This window comes from Vulpes vulpes, chromosome 13, assembly GCF_048418805.1.
Source record: "Vulpes vulpes isolate BD-2025 chromosome 13, VulVul3, whole genome shotgun sequence".
In the NCBI taxonomy this organism is placed as follows: domain Eukaryota; kingdom Metazoa; phylum Chordata; class Mammalia; order Carnivora; family Canidae; genus Vulpes; species Vulpes vulpes.
The window spans coordinates 121,507,646-121,527,484 of record NC_132792.1 but is presented as its reverse complement, the minus strand read 5'-3'; the positions used below and the strand labels follow the sequence as shown (position 1 = coordinate 121,527,484).

At 55.6% G+C, this 19,839-nt stretch overlaps 2 protein-coding genes across 3 annotated transcripts; both read left to right on the top strand.

The window, feature by feature from the left end:
- The first annotated feature begins 1,802 nt into the window (after nt 1-1,802).
- Nucleotides 1,803-5,534, top strand: LOC112923436 (left-right determination factor 1). 2 transcript variants are annotated; one of them, XM_072733669.1, is made up of 5 exons: nt 1,803-2,052; nt 3,324-3,366; nt 3,469-3,570; nt 3,796-4,038; nt 4,317-5,534. In XM_072733669.1, the coding sequence occupies exons 1-5, from the start codon at nt 1,803-1,805 to the stop codon at nt 4,678-4,680; spliced, it is 1,002 nt and encodes a 333-aa protein (XP_072589770.1). In that variant the 3' UTR covers nt 4,681-5,534. The 2 variants fall into 2 exon arrangements, with proteins under 2 accessions (XP_072589770.1, XP_072589768.1); XM_072733667.1 differs by having other exon boundaries at nt 3,324-3,570.
- Nucleotides 5,535-10,940: 5,406 nt separating this feature from the next.
- On the top strand, nt 10,941-14,560 carry PYCR2 (pyrroline-5-carboxylate reductase 2). Its single transcript, XM_072732700.1, has 7 exons — nt 10,941-11,489; nt 11,730-11,800; nt 12,198-12,377; nt 12,476-12,697; nt 12,925-13,017; nt 13,199-13,362; nt 13,870-14,560. Exons 1-7 carry the CDS (start codon nt 11,423-11,425, stop codon nt 14,033-14,035), a joined length of 963 nt encoding a protein of 320 aa, XP_072588801.1. The 5' UTR covers nt 10,941-11,422; the 3' UTR covers nt 14,036-14,560.
- The last annotated feature ends 5,279 nt before the right edge of the window (nt 14,561-19,839 follow it).

Sequence of the window (19,839 nt, the reverse complement as noted above, 5' to 3'; positions counted from 1 at the left end):
AAACTCATATAATGTTATATGCCAATGATACCTGAATTAAAAAAAAAAAAGAGTTAATGTATCTAAAGCACTCAGAACATCATGGAACCCATAGGCACTATTAGCCATTATGTTTATTATGCACCTGCACATATGAATATGCATATGCATATGGTGGCAATTTGTGCACAATGTCCCTGGGCTCTTATCCTGAGGACATTCTGCCCTTGAGCACCAGAAGTTTTACTCTTTCTCTGCCTGAGATGTGTGGGAGCACAGGGGAAGAGGCATGGCAGGAGATACCTGTCAGGGACACAGCATCCATCTGCCAGGCCCCTTGGCACTCAAACATCGTCTATTCCAGAATATGATAGAATGAGGCTGACATGGTTTGGGAAGGGCTGTCTCCTGCATTTCCTCTGTGAGGGGGTCTCTGGGGTCAGATGTGTGCGTTGGTCTCCTGGTCTCCAGCTGAGTGAACGAGGGCAGGTTCCTTCCCTGAACAGTATTCTGACTTTGTGTCTGGAAGGTGCATTTGGATACCTGCCTCCTCGGGCTGTTGTGAACACATGCTCAGAGATGAGAATAGTGCCTGCACAGTGAGCACTCAAGAAATGATTGTTGTTGTTGTGGCCATTTTTAGAAAGGCCACAGGTAACCCTTATAGTGTGCTTATGGTATACCAGGCTCTGGGCTATGCATCCTCCACATGTTAATGCATTTGATTTCCAGACTAGTCCTGTGAAGTAGACCCGATTATTATCATCCCTCCTTCTGATGGGGAAACTGAATCACTAAGACCTTCAGGATCTTGCTAGAAGGTCAAACAGCCAGTTAAGCACACAGGCCCCATACTTGCACCCAGCCAACCTAAACTATGTGTTTGGGAGGCCCTGAGAGGCTCCCACCCCCATGTGCTCCACACTTCAGGCTTTGGACAGGACATGACTCTGGGCAGCTATGACCTCGTTTTTCAGGTCCCTGTCCCTTGCTCCAGGTCCACCTGAGCACCCATGTGAGCCTGAGGCCAGGCTCACCGTGTGGAGTGCTCCCAGAGTGACTGTCACAGCCTGCATGGCTTTTCCCACTCTGAGGTCGGTCGTGTGACTGTGAAGACACTTGCAAAACTGCCCTTTCTGGGACAGCCAGAGATCTGGGCCTGACAGCGGCAGCTTCCTCAGTCACGGACAGGACACGGTCCTCTGAGGGTCCATGGAGAGGAGCAGGAGGGGGACTGTAGAGATGGAGTGTGGGGGATGGGGGTCCAGGGACTTCTGTGAGAGCTCACAGAATGGGGCCTGGCCAGGAGCAGACAGGAATTCAGAATCCTCTCCCTCCTTCCTTCCCGACGAACACACGGAGACCCAGACTGGCCTCCAGGAAGGAGATTTCAATAGCTGCCTAATAGGATTCTCTTTCTTACAGAATAGGCCCACTTCTTCATAGACTAGGACTGGGGTAGGGCCAGGAAAAGTCAACATGCCCTAAAGTTAGCCCTGAGCTGCCCAGACAGCAGCAGCCAGAGGCCCCAGGCTGGTGTGGCAACCAGACAGGCTCTAGTGCCCCTTCTAGACAGCCCCCTCCTCCAGGCTCCTGGACCTGTTTGGCTGCTGGGCTCCCAGGAGGTCCGAGGGGTGTGACCTTCCTCTCTCCAGGCCTCCCTTCTGGCCTCCCCCCTTCCCTCCCTCCACCCCAGCCAGGCCCAGAGCTGCCTATAAAGCTGGCCCAGCCTGGCCCTCCGCACAGCCGGCTGGGACCCTCCTGAAGCCTCCCAGGGGACACGTCAGCTCTGTTCCTCGTCCCCCTCCCCAGCCAGCGGCACCATGACGCCCGTGTGGCTGTGCTGGGCCCTGTGGGCGCTGCCCCTGACCGGCCCCGGAGCTGCCCTGAGCGGGGAGCGGATCCTGGGCGGCCTGCTGCGCCAGCTGCACCTCAGCCAGGTGCCCGTCCTGGATGAGGGCGACGTGGAGGCACTGGTCACCCCTGCCCATGTGACGGCCCAGTACGTGGCCCTGCTGCGGCGCAGCCATGAGGCCCACTCCCGAGGGAAGAGGTTCAGCCAGAGATTCCGAGGTGAGACCTGCCTGCTGGCTGCCGCATCCCGGTCCTTGTGGGGGGGCCCGTTCTGGGGAGGCCATCGGCAGGGCCGGGACGGGGGCCCCTGGACAGCGAGGACGGCTGTATCCAGGCCCTGTCTGGATCTGCATGCTGGCCAGGAGCAGAGGAGGGACCCCTGGGCTTGGGACTCGGCTCTGGTACTTGTTGTCCTGCCCTGGACGAGTCACCCAACAGCTCTGAGCCTGGTGGCTTCTGTGAAATGACGGTAAAGCAGCTCTGACTACCTCCCAGACCCATGGGCCATTTATGAGACTACCTGGAAGGGCCCATTCCAGCATTTTAAAGTCAGCCTATCAGAGCTGGGCCAGGTGTGAATCCCACCCCACCTTCCTGCCTCCCTGGGGCTGGGGCTCACCTCCTCAGTGCCCGGACACAGACCCACACCTCCTGCTTTCCAGCCAGGCCGGGTCAGGTGCCTGGAGGCCTGGCGACTCAGCAGAGGTGACTGCTGGCGGCCGTCTGGCCGGCAGGTCCACCGATGAGGCTGCCACCCTGGAGCCCCAGGTGTCAGGGACACATGGACTGGTGTATCTGAGGAGGGTGCTGTACATGTCCTGCCTCTGCCTGGCAAAAGCTGGTTATAGGCCCTGGATTCCTCTTCCTCCAGGTGGGGACATCTCCCTGGGCATGACAGGGAAATGAGAGGAATTCAGGGCTCTTGCTCTGCCTCTTAGGACACTCTTAGGACCAGAGATTTCCATGGTGGGATTCTCTCCCTCTCTCTCCACTGGCCCTCCCATTTTTGCTGTGTCCTCTTTGCCCAAAGAAGGCTGCATGTCCAGGGGCCTGGCTGGCTTGGTCGGTGGAACACTGGACTCCCGATGTCCCGGTTGTGAGTTTGAGACCCACACTGGGCATAGAGATGACTTAAAAATAAAATCTTAGGGGCGCCCAGGTGGCTCAGTTGGTTAAGTATGGACTCTTGATTTTAGCTGGGGTCATAATCTCAGGTTGGTGACATTGCCCTGGGCTCTGCACTGAGCAAGAAGCCTGCTTGAGATGGTCTCTTTCCCTCTGCTCCCCCCCACCAAATGAAATGAAATGAAATAAAACAAAATAAAATAAATAAAAGTAAAATCTTAAAAAGCAAACAAAAAGAAAGGCCGCAAGTCTGTGCACTTGAGATGAACCCCAGCCCCCAGTCCTTTGTGCAGACTCCGGGCTCTGCTGCCCCTTGAAGCTGCCCTGAGGCTGGAGAGGCATCCTAACCCCATGCCTGTCCCCAGAGGTGGCGGGCAGGTGGCTGGCGACAGAGGCCTCCACGCACCTGCTGGTGTTTGGCATGGAGCGGCGGTTGCCCCCCAACAGTGAGCTGCTGCGGGCGGTGCTGCGCCTCTTCCAGGAGCCGGTACCCAGGGCGGCGCTCCGCAGGCTCGAGCGGCTGTCCCCGCACAGCGCCCGCGCCCGCGTCACCATCGAGTGGCTGCAAGTCCGAGACGACGGCCCCAACCGCACCTCCCTGGTGGACTCCAGGTGGGGGCTGCGAGCGGGGCGGGGCGGGGCGGGGAGGGAGGGGAGGGCCAGGGGGCGGGTCCCAGCTGGGGGAGAAGGAGGGAAGGGGAGGGGAGGGGAGGGGAGGGGAGGGGGCTGGGGGCGTCCCCAGCGGGGTGGCGCGGAGGGGAGCCACCCCACCCCCGGACCCACCCCCCTCCTCCCCAGCTCAGGCCCCTGTCCCCCTTGGCCCCCTGTGGCACGCAGGCTGGTGTCTCTCCACGAGAGCGGCTGGAAGGCCTTTGACGTGACGGAGGCCGTGACCTTCTGGCAGCAGCTGAGCCGGCCTCGGCAGCCCCTGCTCCTGCAGGTGTCGGTGCAGAGGGAGCACCTGGGCCCGCCGGCCTCCGGTGCCCACAGGCTGGTGCGCTTTGCCTCCCAGGGGCCCACGGGCGCCGGGCAGGGGGAGCCCCGGCTGGAGCTGCACACCCTGGACCTGGGGACCTACGGGTAGGCGCCGGGCCTGTGGATGGGGCACCTAGGGACTGCCACCTCCGTTGAAGGGGCTCTTTTGGGGTGCGGGTGCGGGAGATTTCTCCGGCCACTCTCGGGGCTGATGGCACTTGTTCTGTGCTGTTTGGCCACCGGTAGTCATCCAGCCGTATCACAAGCAGCCTTTTGAACACAGCCAGGATGGAACACTTCCCCCCTAGACGCGCCCCTCCCCCAGGGCCTTCCCCCTGCCCTGGGCACCCTCAGCTGACCCCTGCCTCTCCTTGTCCCCGCAGAGCTCAGGGCGACTGTGACCCCGAGGTGCCGGTGACGCAGGCTGCCCGCTGCTGCCGCCAGGAGGTGTACATTGACCTTCGGGGGATGAAGTGGGCCGAGAACTGGGTCCTGGAGCCCCCGGGGTTCCTGGCCTATGAGTGTGTGGGCACCTGTCAGCAGCCCCCGCGGCCCCTGCCCTTCGAGTGGCCACTTCTGGGGCCACGGCAGTGCGTCCCCTCGGAGACAACATCGCTACCCATGATCGTCACTGTCAAGGAGGGAGGCAGGCCCAGGCCCCGGGTGGTCAGCCTGCCCAACATGAGGGTGCAGAAGTGTAGCTGCTCCTGGGACGGGATGCCCGTGCCAAGGAAGCTGGAGCCTTAGGTGTGGGGCGCAGTGCCAAGGCCTCTGACTGGACAGGTGCACAGAAGCAGGTCTTGATGTAGGTGTGAAAATCCTCCTTAGTGACCCCCGGCCCAACTCGTCCCTGCTTTACCTCTGCTGCATGGTCTTTTGTTTCCTGTCCTCCTGAGCCTCACCCACCTAAGCACTTCCAAGAGTCACTATCGCAGCAGTGAGGACTACCGAGCTTTAGAAGGAAATCCCAGCCTACTTGTGAAAAGATGCAGCTGGGCATGGACAGACTGGTAGCTGGGAGCTTCTCTCCAGCAAATCCTCAGCTGCGTATGGGATGACATGCCTTGTGATGTGAACTGCGGAAACAGACTGATATACCCCATTACATTATGAGAATTAAAAGAGAATTTTTAAAAATCTCCTGGTTTTCCCTAGGTAGGGAGGAGGTCTAAAACAGAACTCCTGTTCCCCAAAACGTTGATCCATTCTGGACTCTTGTAAACATAGTTGGGTCCCCCACTCCCCTGAGAGATTATGAGGAGGGAGGACCAAGGGTTTCCAGCTGGGGAAAGTGGGCAGGCAGTCAGGACACCTGGCTTCTGGATCTAACAGGACCTCAACTGTGATCTCAAGCCAACGGGGAAGCCCTTGGCCACTGTTTCTGCTTACAAGGGAGGAGGTGGGATTCAGCTCTGAGTCATTACCCTGGGGGACAGAGAGCCCTAACCTCCCCCTCTCCTCCCCCTTAGACCCAGCATTTTCTGTGCATAGTTAGGTCATTTCCCCCACTGCTTTAGAGGATATACCACCAGGACCCACATGTATTTACTTTTATTAAAATTTAGCAAAAGCAGTTGAGTGTAGATAATCTGCTGAAATAAAGTGATGTTTCACTCTGTGCCTCTGCATTTATTTTCTGGTGCCCCTTGAGCCAGAGAGAAGGGGATGACAGGGACAAGCTCTCATAACGATGTGATGAAAGGAGGTGATCAAGATCCTCCAGTCTATGGGGCTGCCAAACACTGCAAAAATCAATTTTTGATTAAGCTCTCATTTATAATACTTATATCCTCCCCCAACTCTCACAATACCAAAACCGGTATTGTGAACAATCACTCACACATGCCCCTTCTTTAGAAAGTATTTTCACCCTGGCAGTGGGTATGGGGATGGGACCTGGGGTGACAGTGGTGTAGCAAGCAAGCTAGCACTTGTTGAGCACTCACTATAAGCCAGGGTGCTGTGCTAGGCGATTCTGTATACATTACATCAGTTAAGTCTTGCAACAAATTCCTTGAGGTTGGTATTATTATTCCCATTTTCCAGATGAAGAAATTGGGACTGGGGTGATGAAAATCTGTTGAATCTCTATGCCACAAAATGGCTTATAATGATGATATGGGCATTGGCTACCATGTCATCTGGAAGCTGTCACATCTGGGAGTGCCCCTATGTTTACCTTTCCAGACAACGGGGTTTCCTTATGACTGGCTATTGAACTCCGTTCAATACTTCTTGGACTCCGTTTTTATCCACAAAACTAATTAATAACAGCGGAATAGTGGAGGGAAAGATGGAGCTAGTGTCTGGACAGCCAGGATCTAAGAACGCGGCAAGCATACTGTTGGAGGCAGGTGAGAGGACTTGGCTCTGAAAGAAATGCCTAGATCACCTGCATAAGACATCTGAATGAAGCCCTTCCCTGTGGGATGTTGAGTACCAGGATATACTGTTTTTTGCTTTACAAGAATGGTATGGATACCTTCTAAAGAATTCTACTCAGTGACCTCTCTGTGGGTCTGTGGACTCCCAGCCAGTCACATTTAATCAGTGGTAAAGTGGGCCTGCTCCCATCATCCCATGTGAGCTAAAATATCCAGGAGATTGGGTCCAATTTAAAATGTAAAGATGGGCTTATCAGCACAGGGAGACAGCGTGGTAGACAGAACGTTCTCCCCCAAAACATCCATGCCTCTCAGTCCTTGGAGCCTGTGACTCTTATTCTATACTTCAAATGTGACTCTGTTATTCGATACTTCAAAAGGGATTCTGCAGTTGTAATTAAGGTTACAGACCACAAAATAAGGAGACGATCTTGGATTAACCAAGTGTACCCAATCGAATCACAGGATTCCTTCAAAGTAGAGAACTTTCTCTGGCTGAAGGCATAGAGGTGAGGCTGCAGGGAAGGTCAATGAGAAGATGCGACCTGTGAGTTGGACCTAGGTGATGGAGGCTCCTCATCCCTTCTCTTGTCCTTGGAATGTGGGTTCCAGTTGCCTTGCCTGCTCCCAAAAGCTTCCCCCAGGACAGACTTGGGATAGTGATGTGGTATTGGGACCATCAGGAGGGAGGGGGTATGTGACTGGACCCCAGTGAAGCCTCCCTCGAACCTTTAGGATGTGGTGGGTGGGCACGGGGTCCACCACCTTGCAGCCCCCAAGACCACCTCCTAGCTCAGATTCCTGAGCTCATTCAGCCCATTGGGAGTGGCCTGCCTCTGTCCCTCCTGGTCCACCGTGTCTGTGGGCTGGCTTCAGATCACACCCAGGAGCTCCCAGGAGGATCCCCAAAAGGGCAGAAGAGGAGGCCAGAAATATTTGAAGTATGAAAACGGCTAGACCTGCCATTGCTGGTTTGAAGATGAAGGAGACCATGAGCCAGGGAATGCGCTGAGAACGACTTCCAGAAGCTGAGAAGGACTCCTGGCTGGCAGCCACCAAGGAAGGGGGACCTCACTCCTATAGCCATGTGGAGCCAAATTCTGCCAGTAACCTGAATGAGTCGGAGTCCCAATTCTCCCACCGAGTGTCTGGAGAAGAATTTGGATCAGCCATCTTGATGTGGCCTGTGGGATCTAGAGCAGAGGCACCAGCTCGACCCACTCAGACTTTTGACCTGCAAAATGTGAGGTGATACATTTATTCTGATACAAAACTAGCAGTGCATTTTTATGGCAGTAGCAGCAATTAAGACAGTTGAGGTCCATTAGAAGTGAGGTGTAATTACAATCTGTTTCCACTTAAAAGGCGAAGTAACAGCATTAAAGATAATTTTGAATGACCTGGAAACTGCCCATAACCCCACCATGCTTTGTTTTTTGCATATCTCATTTACATACAACCTGACCTGTTTATATACAACGTGAGCACCTATTGGTTTTAAAAATCAGGTTTTTTTTTTTTTTTTTTTTTTTTAAGATTTATTTATTTATATGAGAGAGAGCCCATGCACAAGCAGGGGGAGTGGCAGAAGGAGAGGCAGAAGCAGATTCCCTGCTGAGCAGGGAGCAGGCTGCTGTGAGGCTGCATCCCAAGACCCCAAGATCATGACTTGAGCCAAAGGCAGACGCTTCACTGACTGAGCTACCCAGGCACCCCTAAACATCAGGTTTAAGATGTACCTGACTCCAGGACAAAGAAGTATAGAGTTAAATTCCAAAGAGTCACATTAGATCTCTTTAAGTGATAGGATTAGAAACAATGTTCGTTTTTCTATTTGATCAAATTTAAAATTTTTCTACAATCAACATGGATTACTGGTATAATTTAAAAAGGAGAAAAAAATGCATGCAAAATGTGCCTCCCTGGAGAGGTCCGTAAGTCAGGGAGGACTGGGGTTCTGGAGACTTGCCATAGGATTAGCTGGAAGCATCTCAGGATCCTCCTTCATTCCCTGGATCTCTTCCATTGTTAGGATATGAGCCAGCTAATTAGAGCCAGACTAGGAAGGAGGCCCAGAGGCCCTGGGGGTGAGAAACGTGGACAAGTGGAGGCAGAAATGACCCCTTATTCACTTTGTCTGGGAAGGTAGGAGGGGGAGGAGCAGGACTGTGGGAGGAGGGAGGTAGAGAGGTAGGAGGAGGAGAGGGGGGAAGGTGGGCAGCCCTGGAAGCTTGGTGAGCTTCCCTGGTTTCCTTCAGGACTTCTCTCTGCCTGTTCAGGGGTAGAGTGGGCACCCAAGGACACAGCTGCCAGCCCTGGAGCCTGGGTATACACTGCAGGATGGTGGCACTGGGCTGACCCTCCTGAAGAGGCATCCTAAGTGGCCCAGGGAAGGAAGGGTCTTTCTTCTCTGCATCTCACCAAGTGAACCATGGCAGAGCCATAAGAGTCAGCAAGGTCATACAAGAGAAGGAAATGGGACTGCCTGTAATTAAAACATAGAACTTTGTACACAAAAACTTTAAACTTTGGAGATGAAAAAAAAAACCAAGATGATAGATCTCAAAGTACCACACAAAAAAAATAACCAGTTTTCAACCAGTGGCTCACTCATCCAAGATGTATCAAGAGGGCCAAGTGCCTCAGCAGAGCCCTCTCTCCTGTGGCCCAGCTGGTGGCCAAGCCAGCATGGGGGCCACTGACGTGACCTCCTCCCCTGTCCCCGTGGTCCTCTACTGGACGCTGAAGCAGAGATACCAAGGCCAGCAGGTCAGGGATGGATGGATGTGTGAAAGGAGTGTGACGGGAATGACACAGCACACTGTGCCCCACCCCAACACACACACACACACACCACTTGGCTTTGGTGCAACCTCTTGGGTTGCAGGCCATAGCCAGAGAGGCAGGGGAAGCAAGGGGGCCTGCAGCCTTCCAAATGGACTGTGGGAAGCCCAGTATCCCTCAGAGGAGCAGACAGCATTTAGAGGCACCCACCTTCCCCCACTGCCTGGCGAAGATTCTTCTACAAGAAAGGAGGCCCAGTGGAAGCTAGTAAGGACCAGAGAAGAGAGGAAAGAGTGGGCAGTTCTGGGCCCTGGGTCTCGTCCCTGGGCTCCTCCTGAGGCATGCGCCCCTTCCAGAAAGCATGCTCCTCAGTACCTTCCCAAGGATTGTACCAAAAGCCCCCCTTTCTTCAGCTAGTTTGCACTGTTGAGTTGCTGGTGCCATTAGGGCCAGGCTGTGGCATGGCCACCACGGGGAGCCTCTAAAGCCACTATGCATGGACATAGGCACATAATCAAAGAGTTAGACAAAGATTTTCTTACAGTAGTATGAGTAATTTTTTTAAAAAAAGTTTTATTTGAGAAAGAGCACAAGCAGGAGGCAGGGGCAGAGGAGAGGGAGAAGCAGACTCCCCGCTGAGCAGGGAGTGTAATTTGGGACTTCATCCCACAGCCCTGAGATCATGACCGGAGCTGAAGGCAGACGCTGAACCCACTGAGCCACCCAGGTGCCCCTGAATAATTTAAAACACTGTTATAAGTCTGTGAGGACAGGGACCTTTGCTCTGTTCATGGCTGTACCCCCAGAACCTGGCTCAGTGAGCATCTGTGGAATTGATAAACCTAATTCTGATGTTTGGGAGAACGGTTAGTGTGGTACAGCCGTATAACAATATACTAAGTCATCACAGAAATCTTGTTTTAAGCAACTTTTCAATGACATTGGGAAATGTTTATTAACTACGATAGACACTTCAAAACTGTATCTATGTCATTTATTTCCAAGGGTGGAAAACTATATATGCCTAGACATGAATAACATAAGGAAATACACCAGCAATGTTTCCAAGAAACTATCCCCAGGAACTCTGATTGTGGGTGATTTTGACCTTTACTTTTTTGTATTTCCCGAATTTTCCTCAATATGCATGTGTTCCTTTTCCAATCAGAAAAAAATTATCAAGGGATCCCTGGGTGGCTCAGCGGTGGAGCGCCTTCCGCTCAGGGCGTGATCCTGGGAAACTGGGATGAGTCCCACGTCGGGCTCCCTGCATGGAGCCTGCTTCTCGCTCTGCCTGTGTCTCCGCTTCTCTCTCTCTCGCTCTGTGTCTCTCATGAATAAATAAATCTTTTTTTAAAAAAAGGAAAAAAATATCGAAATATTATTTTGCATAACAGTGAACAGTTGGTCCGCACCTTCAAGGGTTCAGGCAGCGAGGAGGCGGGGGCTTGCTCCGGGATGCGCGCGGGGAGGGTGGGGGAGGGGGCAGAGTCCCCCCAGCCCGGAGGGGGGCAGGTCTCTCCCGCCCCGGGCAGCCCCCAGGGGCCCCGCCCCCCGCCCCGGGCTCGCCTGAGTTAGGACAGAAGCTGGAGAAAAGAACTAGTTGGAAAGCACACAGGTGAGAATGCAGGCGGCGGACCGCCCCCCGCCCCTTTCACACTGAGCAGTGGATCCTCCTCAAGGCAGGAAAGACGCCAGGCCTCCATCTCTTAAGAACCGCACAGGTTCGGGGGACCCCCGGGGGCGCTCCCGCGGCCACCCCCGCAGGCCGGGAGGACTTCCAGCCGGGACCCCGCTCGTCCCTCCAGGGCGGCTGACGGCCCGCGCCAGATACGGCACTAGCGGACCTCGACCCGGACCCCGGCCCCAGCCCCCGGCCCCAGCCCCCAGCCCCGGGCCCCAGCCCCAGCCCCACCGGCGTGGGGCGGGGCGATGCGGGTCCGGGTGGGCTGGCTGGGCGGAGCCCCCGCTGCCGGGCACCACGCCAGAGGGCCCCACCGCCAATCCCGTGCGCGGGGGCGGGCACGTGGCCCGAGCTCCCGGCCGCGGATTGGCCCTCCGCGAGCTCCCGGCCGCGGATTGGTCCGTCCTCCAGAGCTCCCGGCCGCGGATTGGTCCGTCGCGGCGGGGCGGGGCGGGGCCCCGTGAGGCTCCGCGGCGCCCCTGCCGGGGAGGCGGTGGAAGCAGTCCCGGGGGTCCGGCCGGAAGCTGCGGGCCTCGGCCTGGGTCCGGCTTCCGGCGCGCGCGGCTGGCGAGGGCTCTCTGCGGCGTCGTGTGTCCTGCGGCGGCTCCCGGGCGGCGCGGGGCGCGTTCCAGTGGCCATGAGCGTGGGCTTCATCGGCGCCGGCCAGCTGGCCTGTGCCCTGGCGCGCGGCTTCACTGCCGCAGGTGGGCGCGCGCGGGCGGGGGCGGGGGCGGGGGGCCGCAGCCTGGCCCGGGGATGCCTTCCGCCCCGCGAGCCCCGACGGCTGGGCGTCCGGCGGGCGGGGGGACGGGGACGGGGCCCGTGGAGCAGAGGGGGCCGCGAGCCCGCCGGGGGGAGGGGCTGGGTGTGGGTCTGACCCGCCGCCCCGGGAGCGCGGGAGCCCGGGCCCGCGGTGTCCGGCTGAGGGGTCGCGTCTCCCGCAGGCATCCTGTCGGCTCACAAGATCATAGCCAGCTCCCCGGAGATGGATCTGCCCACCGTGTCCTCGCTCAGGGTAGGGGGCGCAGGGGCGGGGGCGCAGGAGCCGTGCTGGCCGCCGGCTGCACCCACCTCCGTGCCCACGGCTGGGCGCTCCGTTTCACCTGCCCCTTTGCCCGTGCCACTTCCCAGCCCGGAGGCGGGGGGACTTGCCCGGCGAGGGGTTGGCTGACGGTGCCCGAGGGTTGGTGGGGATGGGAGGCAGCCGCATCCCACCTGCCTTGGGGAAGCGAGCCTAGCTAGCACCTAGCTCGCATGCCCCGCAGCAGCAAGGGGAGACTTTGTGCCCCCCCCCGGCGGATTCCAGGCTGCAGCTGGCAGAGAGTGTTTGTCAGGGGCTCATCCCCTCCTTGGCGGGGCCTGAGCCCTGCGAGCCTGCCCCGCACTGTGAGCTGGGCAATCTCCTCCTGCAGAAGATGGGTGTGAACCTGACCCGGAACAACAAGGAGACGGTGAGGCACAGTGATGTCCTATTCCTGGCAGTGAAGCCACACATCATCCCCTTCATTCTGGACGAGATCGGGGCCGATGTCCAGCCCAGGCACATTGTGGTGTCCTGTGCTGCCGGGGTCACCATCAGCTCTGTGGAAAAGGTGCCCATTTCAGCCCTGGTGCCCTTGTGAAGCGGTGTTTGTGTGTAGGGGTGGGGGGCCTGCCCCGGCAGCTCACTTGGGCCTCTTCCTTGTTCCAGAAGCTGATGACATTCCAGCCGGCCCCCAAGGTGATTCGCTGCATGACCAACACACCTGTGGTGGTGCGGGAGGGCGCCACGGTGTACGCCACGGGCACCCATGCCCTGGTGGAAGATGGGCAGCTCCTGGAGCAGCTCATGAGCAGCGTGGGCTTCTGCACCGAGGTGGAGGAGGACCTGATTGATGCTGTCACAGGGCTCAGCGGCAGTGGGCCCGCCTATGTGAGCCCCCCCCCCCCCCCCTCCATGTACTTCCTCAGTCCTCTGGGGACTTAGGCAGCAAGATGGGCTGGTAGGCAGACTTGGGCTCTGGGTGTTGCCCATGTCCAGGGCGAAGCTAGCTGGTGGAGGACGTCAGCCTTCAGAGCTAGTTCTAGTCCTCAGGTGAAGCCAACCATAGGGAAGTCCCTGGGTACTGCAGCCCCGGGACTCAGTGAGTGTTTCCATAGGCATTCATGGCCCTGGACGCGTTGGCTGATGGTGGGGTGAAGATGGGCCTGCCTCGGCGCTTGGCGGTCCGACTGGGGGCCCAGGCCTTGCTGGTCAGTATCTCTGCCTTATGTGTTCTGGACCAGGGTGTGAGTTGGAGGCTGTGGGTGGAGTTGGGGGGGGGGTGTCTCTGAGCTGGGGTGGGGCTGGGTTGGGAAGCTGGGCTAGTGATTGGGGAAGGGCAGTGGGTAAGGAGAAGGAGTTCTCTGCTCTAATCCTTCCCACCTCTTGCAGGGGGCTGCCAAGATGCTACTGGACTCAGAGCAGCACCCAGGCCAGCTCAAGGATAATGTGTGTTCCCCCGGGGGGGCCACCATCCATGCCCTGCACTTCCTAGAGAGTGGGGGCTTCCGCTCCCTGCTCATCAATGCTGTGGAGGCCTCTTGCATCCGCACACGGTGGGTTGCTCGCCCACCACTCCCAGCAGAACCTGCTGTCTCTGATCCCTCAGCAGTGCTGGAGTCCATGCTGTGTCCACAAGCATGGTTTCTCAGACTCTGTTTAGCTGAGGGTTTGCAGGTTTTACTTGTTCAACGCTACCACAGTTCTGATGGTGGGGGTGGGTGGGTAGCTTGGATTGATAGAAGAGGAAGGTGAGGCCCAGAGACGATTTTCCCGAGCCCAAGCAGCTCGTAGTACATTGTGGAGGTGGGGTTGGACAGGTGTGTGACTCCAAGCCTGTTGAGTCTCCTGTCCCTACCAGCTCTCTCCTTCCACGTGGAGCTACACGTGTGTGTAGTAACGCACATGGAGTTGAATGGCACTTCTGAGAAGCTCAGGGGAGCATTTGATTTGGGGTTCTAATTTCGGGTGGTGCCAAGTTCTCTGGGCTTGGGGGTTATATGTACGGAGCAGCCTTGTGGAGCTCTGGCTCCTCCTTCAACCCTGTGGGGCTTTGTTTGCAGAGAGCTGCAGTCCATGGCTGACCAAGAAAAGGTGTCCCCAGCTGCCCTCAAGAAGACTCTTCTGGACAGAGTGAAGCTGGAATCCCCCACAGTGTACACATTGACCCATTCCAGCTCAGGGAAGCTCCTCACAAAAAACCCAGCTTCTGGGGGCAAGAAGGACTGAGGCAGCCTCTGCCCTCCTTTCTAGAACCAGAGCCCTGAGGGGGACCATGCAGGGTGAGGGCAGGGCCCTAGCAAGCAGCTTTTGGTCCTGGTGATAAAACCTCCTTAAGCCTGCTCAGTCCAGGCTGCAATAGTTTCCTGTCTTGTCCATGGAATATGCTCTAGGAGTGGTTGAGGGTGGCAGCCAGAGGCAGGCTGGCATACCTGCCAGGGGTGAAACAGGCCAGGACTCCAGTCAGAGCCCCACTCAGTAGCAAGTTCTGCAGACCTGCAGCTGGGGTCCTCCATCTGGAGCCCGAGGCAGGGTCCGCCTGATGCCACGTCAAGGTGGAGAGAGCTATGAAACATGACAAGGGCTTTTCTCTGTGAACTATAAATGGATAAGAAGCGAGCAACTTAGAATTGTTACAGTTAATCAGAAAAGCAGGGAATTAGACCGTGCTTATATTGAACTCTTGCTTTGTAGGTGTCTCATTGAAAAAGCCTTAATGCTGTTAAGCTGCTTCAATAAAGTTATTTTTTGGTACCTTGCCCCCCTCCTTTAAAGTAAGTTCTACATCCAATGTGGGGCTTGAACTCATGACCCTCTGAGATCAAGAGTTAGATGCCTTGCAGACTGAGCCTGCCAGGTGCCCCTATTTACCTGTCTTTTTTTTTTTTTTAAGATTTTATTTATTTATCCATGATAGAGACAGACCGAGACACAGGCAGAGGGAGAAGCAGGCTCCATGGTGGGAGCCCGACGTGGGACTCAATCCCGGGACCCCAAGATCACGCACTGGGCCAAAGGCAGGCACCAAACTGCTGAGCCACCCAGGGATCCCTTAACCTGCTTTTTTATGCTTAATCTTAAGTCCTCATTCTAGAGAACTCGAGGACCTGACCTGGTGTTCCCTGCTTGTATGGGGAACACTGTCTAAAGGCAGTGAGTAGGGATGAGAAATTATGGGATAGGTCCTAAGAGCTGTGGAGACACCAAGCTCCAGCCTGGCCCCCAGGTCAGGGTCAGGGGATTGTTCTAAGAGGAGCTCGAATTCATGGCAGAGAAGAACCAAGTGGCCTGAGTGGGGGGAAGGTAGAGGCCCCGACACAAAGGAGGAAGCTGTCTGATTTGTAGTGGGCACTGTACCTGCCAAGCATGGGATCCAGACAGACTGCTCTCTGAGAGGAACTACTTTTTCCCTCAATTGACAGACGCAGCTGAGGCCTGGGGCGGGGGATAAGCAACTTAGCTCACTGCGCTGCCTCTCCTTGGTGGGGCCAGGGTTGAGTGTGCTTGTCTGCACAGCCGGTTGGAGGTTGTGGTTTCCCAGTGCAGGCCCGTGCTTCTGGCACATCCCTGGGAGCTCACCCCACCCTTCTCCCTGTGACATCGGCATCAGCAGCATCTCTGGGTTCCAATCTTCGTTTCTGCCACTGTTTCCCTCGCAATTTGCTGGTAGATTTATTTTTTAAAATCTCAATTCCAGTTAGTTGACATACAGTATTAGTTTCAGGTGTACAACGCAGTGATTCAACACACCAGGCACGGCCCTGGGCTCATCACAAGTGCGCTAGTTTCTGACATTTTCAACTCGATAACTTGGAGAACTTCCTGAATCTGGTCTCCAGGTTATGTCTCCTGTCAACAGGGAGGTCACACTTAATCAGAAGGTTCTGGTAGGTTTGCAGTGAGACCTTGTGGAGTGGCTCAACAGAACATCTAGAACAAGGTAGACCCCTCAAGCAAGTAGTGCTCATCCTTCACCCTCCAGCTGCGGGAGGGGATCCTTCTTGGGCGGCCTGGCCTCCGACTCCCAACCTGAGAGACTGTGGGCCCATCCCTGTGGGGCTGCAGCGACTAGGTCAACCCTACAGAAAGCCATCATTGTTACGTGGCAGGCTCTGCATGCCTTTCATAAAGAATTCCTAGGATTTAGTAGCTGGGGAGAGTGAGGTGAAGCTCAAGAAGGTAAAATAAACTGCCCAAAAAGATGCGAACAGACATTTCGCCAAAGAAGATACATGGCAAATGAGCATGTGAAGAGATGGTTAATACCGTCACCTTCTGGGGAAATGCAGATCAAAGCCCAGTGAGCTACCACTGCACAGCCACTCATGACTGGTGGTGGTGGCAGCGGTGATGTTAACCCAAAAGCTAATAACGGGTATTGAGGACGTGGAAGGTGGTGCAGCCACTCGAGCAAACAGTCTGGCAGCTCCTCAGAAAGTCACACCAAGTTACCATGTGAGCCAGTGGTGCTACTGAGGCACTCACCGAAGAGAAGCAGGAATGCTTGTCTGCACAAACACCTGGGCAGCTGAGTAGTTGTGGCAGCATTATCCATCCGAGCCGAGAAGCGGAAACCACCCAAATGTTTGTCTGGTGAGCAGACAAACCATGAGTTACATCCACTCCATGGAATATCGTTTGTTGATTAAAAAAAAAAAAAAAGAAAAAAAAGCGCCTTGGCCTGGCTGTGACCTGGTGGCGCTCAGGAACCTCACAGGAAGGGACAAGCCAGTCACAAAGGCTGCAAATTCTATGACTCCACGTATCTGAAGTGTCCAGAAAATGTGTATCTGTAGTGAGAGATCATGGCTGCCCAGGGCAGGGTGGGGGTGGGAGGAGCACGGGGTTCCCATTGGGAACCAGGGGGGCTGTAAATAAGATGCGGTGGTTGCTCAGCTGTGTACACACATGTTCCCTGAACTGTACACTTAAGTGGGTGAATTTGATGCATAAATCCTGCCGATGCTTTAAAAAAGTGAAAGAAGTTTGTCAAGTTAGTACCAGGACTTGGATCCATGTCCTGCCTGCACTGTGCCTGCTGGGGAAGTGCCCTAGGGGACCGGAGACTGTCCCCTTCTCTTCACCCCCTGCAAGAGCCACCCCACTCCCAGGCCTCTGTCCACCAACATACGTTACTGAGGACCTACTAACTGCCAGGCCCTGGCTTGTGCCTCAGTGCCTGGGGTCTATCCGGCTTAGGTGAATCCTCACCTGCTAAGGACACCTGCCCTTCGCTTCTGCCCTTGGACCCCATGAGGTCAGGGCAGGATTTGTCTGAGGGTGACTGCGGCCCAGTCCTCCTGGGGGAGAGGGGAGAGGGTCCGCCCTTGGAGAATAGTTCTGTTCCTCTCTGCCCCGCCCTTGGCTGCCCAGATTCCCCCTGTGCCTAGCAGCCCTGGGGGTAGGGACTCCCTTAGAGGTCAAGGGAGCCCCCTGGCTGTCAGGCCCTAGACAGCTTGTAGCCCGAGCCACCTGGAAGGCACCTGAGTGCCCCCTGCAAGCCTTTCAGGAGTGAGAACACAGCCTCTGTGATACATACGTGCTGAATGTTCCCTCTGCCAAGTGCCCATGAGGCCTGGGGGTGCCCTGGTCAGCAAGACTCTCCTTGCTTGGAGTAGCACAGGGGCCAAGGATGGATGTGGGCACAGGACATGTGGGCAACATGGAGGGCAGAGGGGGCTGAGGGAGAGAGAGTAGGGCAGGGTGTAGCCAGCCCCCTGTCTCCTGCGCCCAGCCCATCAGGACTCTTGGGGTGCCTGGCCTAGAGCAGGCCTTAAAGCCCTTGTCACAGCTGGCTCTCACAGGACCCCCAAGACTGCCTTACCTGCTGCCTTGATGTTGCTCTCCTGCAAAATAGAGCATAAATATCTGCCCACCTGTCACCAATAGTTACTCCTGGGAAGTAGAAGTGGGGCTGCGGCTGGTTCTCACTTGGTTTCTCCTTCCCTCCCTCCCTCCCTCCCTTCCTTCCTTCCTTCCTTCCTTCCTTCCTTCCTTCCTTCCTTCCTTCCTTCCTTCCTTCCTTCCCACATGCAGGCCTTACCTCCAGAGTTAAAAGATTAAAAAAATGGGGCACCTGGGTAGTTCAGTCGGTTAAGCATCTGACTCTTGGTTTCAGCTCAGGTCATGATTCAGGGTCATGAGACCGAGCCCCACATCGGGCTCTGTGCTGAGCAAGAGTCTGCTTGAGATTCTCTTTCCCTCTCCCTTTGCTCCCCCCAAAGATAAAGAAATCTTAAGGGAAAAAAAAGATTAAAACATGTTTGTGCTGCTTCCTGCTGGGCACACACATCCTTGTCCCGTGTGTGTGACCGTTTACTAGGCAGCACGCTCTGTGTCTCTCAGGGGGACGCTGGAGAGCCTGACTGCACTTCCCTTCCCAATCCAGGTGGCGCAGACAGCCTCTCTGTTGTCTAATTAAAACACTTCAAAACCTTGACTTATTCTTCCCTTTACCAGCAAACCAGAACACAGAACCAGAAATGGGTATTGTGTCTGTGGCATCAGTAGCATTTAGAAAGCGAAATGCACCTCCTTCCAAGGTCCGAGCCAGAGTGGAGAGCATATCACCTTTATGAAAGACAGGCAGTTGGGGGGGTGGGGTGGGAGTACGAAATCAGATTAAGAAGCTCTAGAAGGTTACACAAGACACCAGTGAAAGAGATACTTGGGGTGGGGACGATGGGAAGGCAGATGGGGACAGGACTAAGACATTTCATTATAAGTCTTTTCTCACTGTACTGACTTAGAAGTCATATGGGGGTGTTATTTCATCACCAAATATATTTTGCAAACCTTTAGGGGGCTGCCACGCTGCTTGGGGGGTGCCCCAGCAGGACGCATCGCCCAGGGGGGCCAGCCAGGCCTGGAGCATGTCCTGTACACCCTACACTAGCCACGAGAGTGTCTTCCACTGCTAAAGAGAACAGACTGGTCCTCTGTCTCTTGTGTCCACCAAAACACCCTTCTGTGCCACCAGTCCCCGGGGTGGGCTGCCATCTGGTGGCTCTGGGCCTCCTGCCTCGCAACACTGATTATATCGGGTGCTAATAGTCCATCTCCCCCGGCAGCTGGGGTGCCTCTGGGGGTGGGGGTGGGGGACAGTCTGGGCTGCAGGCCACACCTCTGGTCCTCAGTGCTCAGGCTTGACACTCAGTAAATACAGCTGAGTCAATGCCAGCAGGCAGGCACGGATGAATGAATGCGTGACAATTCTTCTGTGTGCATGACGGGCTGGGCTATTTCTTGCGGTGCCTCAGGAGGCTTCTTGTTTGCTGGGGTGAATGAAAGCCCTGTGCTCCTGCCAGCTGTCTTTGCACCTGGCATTTCACTGCTGGTTAGGTTCTGACTTTCTTTGGTCCCTCCACAAGCATTTTCTGAGCCCCTCTAAAATGCTGTGCTTCTGCTCAGCTGGCTGGGATAGGCGGAACCCTTGATGACTTTCTATCGGGGCCACTCTGTCTTGAGGCCTGCCTCCCCCAGAGCATCTGAGCCTTTCCTACAGCGTCCGGCTCCTTCCGATAAGAGGGAAGCGTGTCAGGAACCTTTAAGTAGAAAGGAATTGGGGTGGAAGTCAACTTCAAAGCACTTTTCGATTTTAGAACTTAATACTGTTGGGGCGCCTGGGTGGCTCAGTTGGTTAAGCCTCTGACTCTTGATTGTGGCTCAGGTTGTGATCTCGGGGTCCTGGGATCGAGCCCCATGTCAGGCCCTGTGCTGAGCATGGAGCCTGCTTCTCCCTCTGCCCCTCCCCCCACTCATGCTCTCTAAATAAACAAATCTTTAAAAACTATGTTGAGATGGAAATCAGTTTCAAAGTAGTTTTCCATTTTAGGAGGGATTACATGGGTAAATGTTTTCTCCTCCTTGAAAATGCACTCGGTGGGCTGGAGTGGCCGCAAGAGAGGTTTGTCTGGACATGGGAGACTTTCCCATGCATTGGGGGGTACTTCAGTGGGGGTGACCCAGATAGAATGAGAAATCTGCCTCTGGCATTACAAACAACGATTAGTCATCTCAGTGGGTGTATGCCA